Here is an 11,574-nt window from a genome sequence, read left to right on the forward strand (position 1 = left end):
TGGAGTGGCAATTAGAGGACAATGTGGCAGAGAATACACTGTGGGGATTTTTAGACTGAAGGTCACCATGGGAGGAATATTTTGTTGTGTGCCTTCCAGTCATTCCTGACTTATGGCAACCCTAAGGCAAGCCTTTCATGGAATTTTCTAGACAAGATTTGTTCAGATGGAGTTTACCTTTGCCATGCTCTGAGGCAAAGAAAGTGTGACTTGCCCAGTGAGTTTCCATGGCTGAGTGGGAATTCTAATCCTGGTCCTGCATTCAGATCATTACACCATATCGAGTTTATTAGTAAAAAGAGCAGAAATGAAGGCGTCCCCCCCCCTGTGGAAATAGAAAGTGAGAAACAACATTTTTAATCTTCCTTCTTTAAAAATTTCTTAGTCTAAGCAAGCAACCATCCAGTCAATTTTAATGCAGAATGTTTGGGCCAATGAGTTAGTTCTAGCTTAGTTTTGTTTCCCAACTAACAACTGTATTTAATTCCCATAAAGTTATTTCTGGGCCTGAGCAAATCATGACATTCTGGCCCTGGTCCTCACCCTGGTCGGTCCCAAGGTAGGTGCAGGGATGGGTAGGTGTTTACACACCTGTCCCTGCACTAACCTGGGACCCACTATTAGTTCACACACCTTACCTTGCTGTGCTATTCCTCAAACTGAGAAGCCACCTGTCAGTGCGTCTGATGCACAAACAGTGCATCTGGGTACACCCATGTGGCTAGGTGCCACTGTTCAACATCAGAAGCAGCAACTGGGAGCTTTTCAGTACCAGTAATGGCAAGCAAGGCATTAAAACAGCAGGGGTTTGTCAGTGAGTTTCCAGGAAACTCCATGGTAAACCAGGGGTCAAACTGATTTGGAGTAATGGCTGTTTACCCTGGGATCTGGCTGGATCCACTGGATCTGTGTCTGGTCTTCTAGGATTGGGCCTGATCTGTCCCCTGGGGTTTGGCCTGTGTTGTCTGAACTAAATGCCATGAGGCCAGGAGGAACATGGGACAATGTGGACAACCCTTCTGTCAAATGAGTTTACTTAGTCAAAACATATGGTTGGAACTTAAAACTGAACAATTTTTTGACACAGGTTTAGAAAAGCTTTGTGTTCTATGCTTCCAGCACTAAATAAAAGATTCTTGCTGGAATAAATATGAGAGGGGTTAAGAACTTCATTATTTCATCCCAGGGAAACAAGTTGTAAATAACTCAGCAATAAATGATGAATCCCAGATATGTGTCTTCTAAGAAAATTGGCCACCACCATTGAGGGCAGCAAATAAATAGCTTACATTGGCATGCAGGTATATTTAGAGCTTATGAAATAGCAGCTTTGAAAGATTCTAGTCAGTGGAAGTTACAGCCTCTGGGCAAAGGTTTACTACTGATGTGAAATCTCGGAAAGGTGTGTCAAGAAAGTTCCCAGATCTCATTAACCATCTTTGAGTCAAATGACACATGGCACAGCTTGTAATTATCTGTATATACTCATATATAAGTCTAGAATTTTTAGTCAAACTGACCAAAAATATTGAGTCAACTGATCCATACATAGGTCAATGTAAATACTGGATTTTAACTCTCTCTTTTTTTTTAAAGGAACCATTTTATGGTGGAAGGAGTATAATCTGTCCTGTTTACTCACTCATCCAGCCAGCCTTTAATGTAAGCACAAACAATTATGCCTACTGGAATTTTGTAAGTTCTTTGGCATTGTTTTCATTTGCTTCATTCATTGGATCCTTTGTAACATTTGTCCAGATTTTACCCTCAATTTATCCATGGGTCACATCAAAAATTGATAATTTTGACCCCATAACCTGCCCTCTTCTACATGAGGTTGACTTATATTACAGTATATAAAGTAGTTTCAATTATCCCCATGTTTTCAAAAGTATATAGTGTAATAGTTAAAAAAAATTTGGGGGGAGGGGGAACCATACACTAATGAAAAATAAATAAATAAAGCAAAACAAAACCCTTAATGCTATAAAGTCTGTTTGGCTATGGTACAAAACTCTCAACTTCCTTTCATCTCAACACCTGTAAAACATCATGAAATGCAGCACAACCCATGTAATATTCCTCCTCTACCATTTGATAAGGCTATACCCCTGTAACTTTAGATGTAACATAAACATTACAGTTATATTTGAAAAACAGCAAGAAGATTCCTCATTATGTATAGTGAATGTGTCCAGAGATGGATGACCACAGCAATCAAGGTTCTAGAAATCAACCCATATGAGAAACAACTTAGGGAGTGGGCTATGTTTAATGTGAAAATAGAAGACTGAGCAGTGACATGATAAACATCTTTAAATATCTGAAGGGATGCTATTTGGAAGGTGGAGTGAGCTTGTTTCATGCTGCTCCAAAGACTGCACTTACAGAGACTAGGGGTGCATTTACACTGTACAAATAATGTATTTTGACACCAGTTTAAGTGCTATAGTCCCATTCTATGGAATCCTGGGATTTGTAGTTTTTAAAAATAATTTTTATTATTAAAATGGTATATATAAAGACACAATTACAAACATTTATACATTTACGGACATGTATTTACGGACATGTTTGTTGATGTCAGAGGGTTCGTACATCCTTGTACGAACCCTCTGACATCAACAAACAACAAAACACATAAACTCCCTCAGCTTTCATGTCCCCTGTTTCTCCTTTCTATAACTGTATCTTACTTCAGATAGTGCAAACATATAAAGTTTATTCCCCATAATTAATTATCATTAACTATAGTTATTCTTCATTCTTCTAGATAAAATAAATTCCCTTGTCTATTTTGGCACCTCATATAACTGATATATAATTACTAATCATACAATATAATTGATGTAGTTTATACCTAGTCAGTTAATTCCTTAATCCTATCAATTCCCAACAGTAAGTCACACTGATGTTTTCCCTGAGGGCTTTCCTGATGTTCCTGATGGTGCAGTGGTTAAAGGCCTGTACTGTAGCCATGCAATCACAAACTGCAAGGGCTCAAGCACAACTCAGGCTTGCATCCTTCCAAGGTTGCTAAAATGAGTACCCAGCTTGTTGGGGGCAATTAGCTTACACATTGTAGTAGATTTTTTGGTGGGTTTTTCAGGCATGTGGCCATGTTCTATAAGAGTTTATTCCTGAAGTTTCGCCAGCATCTGTGGCTGGCATCTTCAGAGAGTGCTTAAGTGCACTGATAAACAGTATAGAAATATACTTGCTATTGTTATATTGCTCATAGCAGCTGTGGGAACCTGTTGTCTGCCTTGTCTGCCTGGAAGTCCACATGAAGGAGGGAGTAGGTACTCATTTATTTTTTTGTAAGCCATTATTTTTCTGAAACTTTCCACTTCCATAATGGTTTTTTTTGTTTTTTTTGTTTTTTTTTGCCTATGAGGAGAAAGATATAAGCATGTTTCTTTTCACTATGGGATCCAAATATCTAACTTTATACCCTTCAAAATGAAGAAGAGGTGTTTATGCCTAATGCTTCATTAAGTCCACACACTGAGCAAAAAAAAAAAAAAAAAAAAAAAAAAAGCAAGTTGAGAGAGCGAGGGAGAGAGATGATTATTTTTATGTTCCTTTAAGTCAACTCCAACTAGAGTAACCATATCTTAGGGCTTTCTTGGCAAGATTTATTCAGAAGAAGTTTGCTATTGCCTTCCTCTTAGCCTGGGAAAATATTACTTGCCCAAGATCACCCTGTGGGTTTCCATGGCTGAGCCAGGATGTGAGTCCTGGGCCGGTTACAAACCGGCATTTGGGACGTCCGGAGGACGTCCCATTTTAAAAAAGGGACGTCTCTTCTAGACGCCCCTGGGCCTAATACGGACTCTGTCCGTACAAGATGGCGCCGGCCCATCTGAGCGTCCGTACGCGTCGCGTCGTTTGTGACGTAGCGAGTGAGCCCCTGGCGCCTCGCTACATCGCAAACGCGACTCTAAAAGAAGCTCCATTTTGGAGCTTCTTTTTTGGTCCACACGGGAGCCGCGCCGTGTGGAGGCTCCGGCTCCCCCGTGGACTAACCGGCGGCGGCCGCAGAGCGCCGCAAAGCGGTGGTCTGTAACCTTCCCTGGTGTCCCAGATTTGTAGTCCAACACTCAAACTGCAGTTAAAAATAATAATAAAAGGAACAAAGATAAAGGGGGAAAGGATGAATACATAAGAAATAAGCAAAGGTGTATTCATTAATAGAAATTGACAATATTTCCAAAAATATTTTTAATGGGTTTTTCAGGCTATGTGGCCATGTTCTAGACGTGTTTCTTCCTGACGTTTCGCCAGCATCTGTGGCTGGCATCTTCAGAGAAATATATTCCAAAAATATATATTCTTGAAACTGATGTCTATAAAATATGCATTTGTGGATAGCTAAAGAATGGGTTCTATTGACCACTGAACAATGAATAGAATAGAATCCTTTTTGTAACAGTAAAAGTCTGCAGCATCTAGCAAAGTTGTCATTAATTTAAGTTCCACATGGCAGGAATGCAATTTTAAAAACTGTAGGCATCTGGAAAACCAAAGCCTTTTCTAATACAAAATTAATAAGTTGAAACACATCCAACCAAAAATGGGTAATCATTTAATACACCCCACCATCATATGCCACAAGGAAGCATTACATCGCCAACATTTAGTTGAAGTAGATATCTTCTTTTATAAAAGGCCTAACAGCATCCAATACAATTTTGCTATCCCAAATATATTTTACATCTACAGAGGTTTTAGATATTGAAGTTGGGCAGTTATTCATTGGTTAAATTGTGCCAAAAAATCTAATTGTTTATTCCACTCAAGCAAACAGTAAAGCCATAAAAGAATGACATGTGTCCTCACCATGCATAAATTATAATTTGTGTATTTGCATAAAGCATACATGGATGCTTTATTTTAGAATTGTTTAGAATTGCTGAAGACTGAAAGTATGTATTTTGAGTACAATACTTTACAAAGAACACATATGATATTGTATACGGGTAGACTTATAATATCTTGTGTCATTAATAGGATTTCTGAGTTCTTAAGAGCTGAAGTTTGACCTTACCACTTTGGGCACAAAATCTTCAAGATGACTACCAGTTCAATAGTCCCACTATGTATGACATCTACAACACATATGATGACCAAACACAGCTATCACCTCTGAAACCATGAATATAATATTCAGTATTGCCTACAGAGTGTTAACTGCAAATGTCTTCTGCCTTTACAACTACAGACAGATTTTTTAATTCAAATAAAAAGGCAAAAGAGAAAGACAAAAATAATTTTAAAAATCCACCACAGAATATCTTTTTTTCTCCTTAAACTCTGTAAACACAAATCTAAGGAATGGTAAGTTAACACTGATGTAAATGTCATTGATTCATCAGAGCTACAATAGTTAGAACTAGCAATTGGATTGTCTCGAAGTCAGTCTAGTCATTTTAAATGCATAGCATCTGGCTTTTAAGATTTTTTTGGCTTACGCATAAATGTAATATATGTGTCTTGATCTATATCAGATCCACTATACATGGGTAAGTGAGTGTTGGCCAAGCCTGTTTTTTTTTCCCCCAAGGGGGACTAAATTTGTCCCTTATTTATTTATGGGCTTAAAAGTGAGCATTTGTCATCATTTCACAATCTTCCTGATCACAGCTTTTTATGCATCTGAGGAAGTAGACTTTAGGGGCTCTACAGACTGCTCCAAAGGGGAAGTCTGTAGCTGCCCCTTTCCTGGCTGGATCAGGTCTGTGGCAGCCCCATGCCACTGCCCTAATCTGGCCATTGGAGAGTGCAAAGAGGAGCCAGAGAAAGTGGCTCCTTTTTGCGCCCTCCAAGGGGTACCATAGCTGTGGCAGCATGGCTTTATGACTCCCCTTTGGTGCTGTGCTATTTGGACACAGCACTGGAGGGGCACCATGATGGTGCATGCTGTGTAGAGCAGCGCATGCAAAAATGGCACCCTGGAGGTGGGGATAGAGTGTCCAGCATGCAGACGCTGCACCCTAGCTCTGCCCAATGGCTGGCACAAAGTGCCAGTCCGTACAGGCTCTTTAGTCTACAAAAGCTCATGCTGCCAACTTTTTTTTCTTCAGTTTGAGCTTGAACAGACAGGCCAAAATAAAGCTGCTTCGGGTCACTTTGGAGATATGCTGTTTAAATGCTGCATGCGTCCTATGAGACCAGAAGCCGTGTCAAAGGCATGCTCCAGTTTTAAAGACTGGAATGCAGCTTTGGTGCAGCTTTTGACTTTTTAAGAAGTGTGTGTCATTTAAACAGCATACCTCCAAAGAGACCCAAAGCAGCTTTATTTTGGCCTGTCTGTTCGGGCCGTAGGTCTCAAAGGTGCTACAAGATCTCTACATATAACCTTTTATGATTATCCGTCCAGACATGACTGGACCAATTGCTACACTGTGCCTCTTGGCTCCAAACAAGAGACAAACAGACGGATACTATGCTGAAAAAGAATCGAAATATATACAGATATCAAGAGAGTTGGACCATTTGTTCCCTGGTGAATGTCGACCACTAAAGCTACCAAGGCCACCAAGCTATCAAGAGAATCCAAACTGAAATGGATCAAAAAACCATGATCTGCCCCCCTCCTCCCACATATTTCTAGAAAGACATGTTTTGGCCTGGAATTCCCAAGCATGCTTCACTATTAACATCTAAGGGGCTATACAGACCAGCACATGTAGGTGGAGCCAAAGCACAGCATCTGCACGCTGGACGGTGTGACTCCACCCCATCACATCATGATGCTGTGCACTCTTCTAGACAGTGCACAGCATCATGGCATGACCTCCATGCTTCATCTAGATGATGCAACACCGAAAGGGCATCACAAAGCTGTGCTGCCACAGATATGATGCCCTTTGAAGAGTGCAAAAAGAGCCCCTTTTTGAGGCTCCTTTTTGCACTCCCCAGAGGCTGGATTGGTGCCATGGCATGCGGTTGCTGTGGCACCAACCCAGCCAGAACAGGGGTGGCTGGATGCCACCCATCTGTACAGCCCTTGTATTCACTAGGTAGGCGTTGGCTGCCCTAGCCGCACACTTCATATTTTGATGACAGGACGTCTCTTTCAGCTTTTTTCCATAGGCAAAGTAAGTCCTTGGGAATGTACATGACTTCCAAACTGTTTTTGGCCTCTGCCTATCTTCTAAACTATCTTGTTTCTGGGGGAAAAAGAAAAGGTTAAAATTCACCTTTTGATTGCAAGGAGGCCTTGCACAAGACATAAAAACCTGCTTTTTCAACAGGTATTGGGCTGTATATGTAGCCACCAGAGGGCCCTGGGAAGAGAAATATGGCCAGTACTAAAACTCATAGACTGGCTGAAGATGCTCAAATCCAATACAGATGCTGCACAGTATTGCTATAGTCTATCCTTTAATGTGCATTACAGTTCTACAATGGATATATCTAATAATGTTTTAAAAGAGAACCAACATAATAGGGCCCATCAACATGCACTATAACAACCATTACCTTCAATGATGCCTTTGTCCGAGGTTCGGGCTTCTGTTTTGTAGGCGTATTTTTAATAAGCAGGGACTGATCTGTACGAGAATCATAATTCCCATGTTCTGAATCATCTGTATATGTGTCTTTCTCTCTTGCTATGTCTGAGAAGGGAAAAATATGAAAAACAGATGGACTCATTTGATATTACTATGGAGACATTCTAGCAAAGATACAAGAACTGCACCCTTAATTATTTGCCTTTAATTTTGTTAGCACATGTTTCTATTGCCTTCCAGTAACCTATTTTAAAGCAAAATATAATATTTATCATCAGAAGCATTGTTATCTTTTTAAATTCTAGCAAGTTTGCATACATCTGTTCTATGGTACTAAAGTTATGTTGTTTTGGAGATGGAAGTAAACCTATTGGCTGAAAAGTAGTCGCCCCAATTGCATATTGTAGAGTGGCAGGATATTATTATTATTATTATTATTATTATTTAAATCTTATTTTTTCTTACATCAGGAATTGTCAGCCAGTAGTGTGTAGGCTGATTATTGCCCTCAAGTCTTTATTTCTGGTCCCCATGAGTCGTCCATCACTGACAAATAAGCATAATTTTATCTTTAAAGGAGTCATTTCCCTTTAAAACAAGAGGAAGCCATGAATCTTGTTTACAAACTGGGTTTGTTGACCACAGCTACCTAATGGAATTGCTAAGCTTGAAATGGCATCTTCTCGACTGAAGCATAAGAAAACTGTCTTATGACCCAATCCAGCATTTGGCAGTTTTATTTATAGATGGGTAGAATTATGCTGAGACTGCAATTTGATCTGGATTTAAACAGGTTACTGCTGCTACCAACCAAAAAACAAACTAGAACATAGCAATAAGCAGAATTTTTCACATTCAAAGAATGTTCAGTTTAAGAGGACCATTCATTTGAAAAATACATACAGCAGATTTCATTTACAGTCAGCCCTCAATATCCACAGATTTCCTATCCACGGATTCAGCTATCCACAGTTTGAACACACACACACACACACACACACATACACACACTCCAAAAAGCAAACCTTGATTTTGCCATTTTATATAAGGGACACAATTTTACTATGCCATTGTATTTAGTGGGATTTGAGCATCCACAGATTTTGGTATCCATGAGGGGTCCTCAGCCAAACTCCAGCAGATGTCAAGGACCAACCATATATAAAATGTTCAGACATATATACATATCTGCAGTCACATACAAGCAATATTGCAAGTGGGAAGGGAGCATACATAACACTATAGTAGGGATGTAAAGAATAGTCATATTGGCCTTGATGTGAAAAGTTACCTTCATGCACTAAGACACCTTGCCAAGAAATTAACTCCCCAAGATGTTTTTCATTCCCACGCTTTTTTTCTGAAAAATTCATTTATTGAATTGTTTTGAGCAGAAAATGGGGTATTTTGCACAAAACGCCTATTTTTTGTGGAAAACCCTATTTTTACTTTGCAAAGAAGATATGGAAGTGATACACACACACACACACACACACACACACACACAGAGAGAGAGAGAGAGCACGGCATAGTGGTTTGAGCACTGGATTATGACTCTGGAGACCAGGGTTCAAATCTGGTCTCGGCTATTGAAAACCCATTGGTTGACCCTGGGCCAGTCAAAGTTTCTCAGCATCAGAGGATGGCAATGGTAAGCCCCCTCTGAAAAAACTTGCCAAGAAAATCCTGTGATAGGTTTGCCTTAGGATCACCATAAGTGTAACAGGACTGGAAGGCACACAACAACAACAACATATGAAGAAATGTACAAAAACTCTCTTGCCCAAAGGGCAAAACTTTTCAAATTATTTCTTCTTGCATGCAGGAATGAAACAAACAAAGATTCCCATTCTTACAATGTATTCTTACATTAGCAAAAATTGTGGAATCAGAAAAACAAAGATCTGTGTCTTTAGGGTTTTTTTTTTTTTTTACAAGTTGTAGAAATCTGACAACCAGCAGAGAAACAGACCTGACAGACTCGCACATTCCTAGTTCTGTGCTTTGCATTCCTGTCTCTGCAAGATTACTGTCATAAAAGATAACGATCTACTTAAGAAACAGAATGCTCATCCTATTCAATAGTCAGAAATGAATGTTTTTCAGGTGTTCTGGACAGAAACATAACCATATCCTTCTCCAGTACTTTCAGAAAAAGGGAGATTGTGCTTAGTTGTTGGTTTTTGGGTTTTTTCCTCTTCAGCCAAGCGAATTTGTGATCAACTCAGTTGATGCTTATAGATTATAAAAGAGGCAGACATTGACCAAAGGCAAGCATTTTTTAAAAAAAAATTACAAACACTTTCTAAAAGCATGATCAATATTTTTATTTCCTTTTATTGCAATGCTGTGATTACTAATACTTACTATGATGTAGTTTAAAAAAAACTAGAAACCTCAACTACTACTTTTATGAAGAATTTACTACTAAAACATTAAAATGGTTATCAGAAAGTAGTACCATTTACAGCAAGCCCTTAGTCCAATAATAACAGTGGAAAAAACTAGATTCATTACTCCCCCAGTCCCATTATTACATTTTGTAATCCACATTTCATGTAATTCTAGTGTAGTGACAAGAATGACAGTTCCTCAGAGATACGCAAAAGATTTTTAGTCAAGAATTTAAGCTGTATGCTCTCTTATTTAGGAATAAGCCAAGACTTACACCTGAGTATATATCTAAGGTTCATGTTGAGCTGAACATTCAGATTTTGATTTATTCTGCATTTTGACAATTTTATTGTTTGTTTGCTTGTTGTTCTGTGCCTTCAGATTGTCTCCAACCTATGATAACTTTATTATAGTGTTTTCATGGCAAGAGGTTTGCCATTGCCTTCTTTCTCTAAGGTTGAGAGAGTGTGACTTGCCTCAGTTCACTCAGTGGGTTTCCATGGCTGCGCAGTGATTCAAACTGTGGTCTTCTGTTGTTGACCAGCTATGAAATGAAGAGCTCATACTACTACTAATAATAATAATTTATTTCTTTTCTGTCTTTTCCTGATGGGAATCAAGGCAGATTACAACAGATACAACACATAAATAACTGTGTTAAAACAAGGGTCATTTAAATGTTTAAGGTCTGGGAATGAGCAATGCAGGAGGGAGCAACCTGATGTGGGTCCAGCTGAGGCCTAGAAGTCAACCTATGACACCTACTCAGCCTTCCTTTGGGTGAAACACTAGACCCAGAGGAAATTGGTTGACATCTTGACAGGTTTCCGTTGGAAGGCAAAACCTGCAGAGCTGTTCGCTAAGTCCCATGACTTTATAAGAGAGAGTAAACCCTCAGGTCAGTCCCATTGGCAGACTTCTTCACATCTGCCCATTTCCCAGTCCCATGCCTTGTGGAGGCAATTTTAGAGCCCAACCCTCCACCACAAGGGGGTGCCAAGGTGTACACCAATCTCTTCTTTTCTCACTGTGTTACCTGCCACTTGGGAGCCTAGTTATCAACCCCACCCATTACCAGTTTCCCAGTAAAACAAGGCAAAGTGACCAGCAATGTTCATAATGCACTGGGGGTGGATGGATAGGTTGCAGCATGCTGAAGCAAGAAGGATATCTGAGGGGATGGCAGGCTCTTAAATAGTCTCCTCCATCATCCACTTTGTGTGATACTGTTTGGCACCTTGTGCCAAGTGCAAAGAATTCTGGTCTCCCTCTTGGAGGCCAATGAAGGGTACCCCTCCTCGGCAGCAGCAATTGCCAAGACTCCTAATCCAAAACTCAAACCACTACACCACACTGACTTTCACTTTGACAAATACCAAAATAAGTTGCTTTGGGTCACTTTGGACTAGGTATGCTGTTTAAATGATACATGCATCTTAAATGGCCAGAAGCTGCGCCAAAGCTGCATTCCAGTCCTTAGGAATGAAAAGCGACTTTGGCATGGCTTCCGGCTTCTTAGGACGTATGCATCATTTAAACAGAATACCTCCAAAGTGACCCAAAGCAGCTTTATTTTGGCCTGTCTGTTCAGGCCCAAATATAAAGGCTACAATGCAGTTACATTTGAGTTCTCTGAGGTCTGATTCTACTCAAACGAAAG

At 39.8% G+C, this 11,574-nt stretch overlaps 1 protein-coding gene across 1 annotated transcript in view; it reads right to left on the minus strand.

Moving 5' to 3' along the window:
- The window catches only part of ANO3 (anoctamin 3), a 228,400-nt gene that overhangs the window by 111,036 nt on the left and 105,790 nt on the right, over window positions 1–11,574 (minus strand). Inside the window, exon 4 of the mRNA XM_042446466.1 lies at window positions 7,489–7,625. Within this exon, the coding sequence (XP_042302400.1) occupies window positions 7,489–7,625 (137 nt within the window). The remainder of the gene's footprint in view (window positions 1–7,488; window positions 7,626–11,574) is intronic.

The sequence above is a fragment of the Sceloporus undulatus genome, chromosome 1 (genome assembly GCF_019175285.1).
Source record: "Sceloporus undulatus isolate JIND9_A2432 ecotype Alabama chromosome 1, SceUnd_v1.1, whole genome shotgun sequence".
In the NCBI taxonomy this organism is placed as follows: domain Eukaryota; kingdom Metazoa; phylum Chordata; class Lepidosauria; order Squamata; family Phrynosomatidae; genus Sceloporus; species Sceloporus undulatus.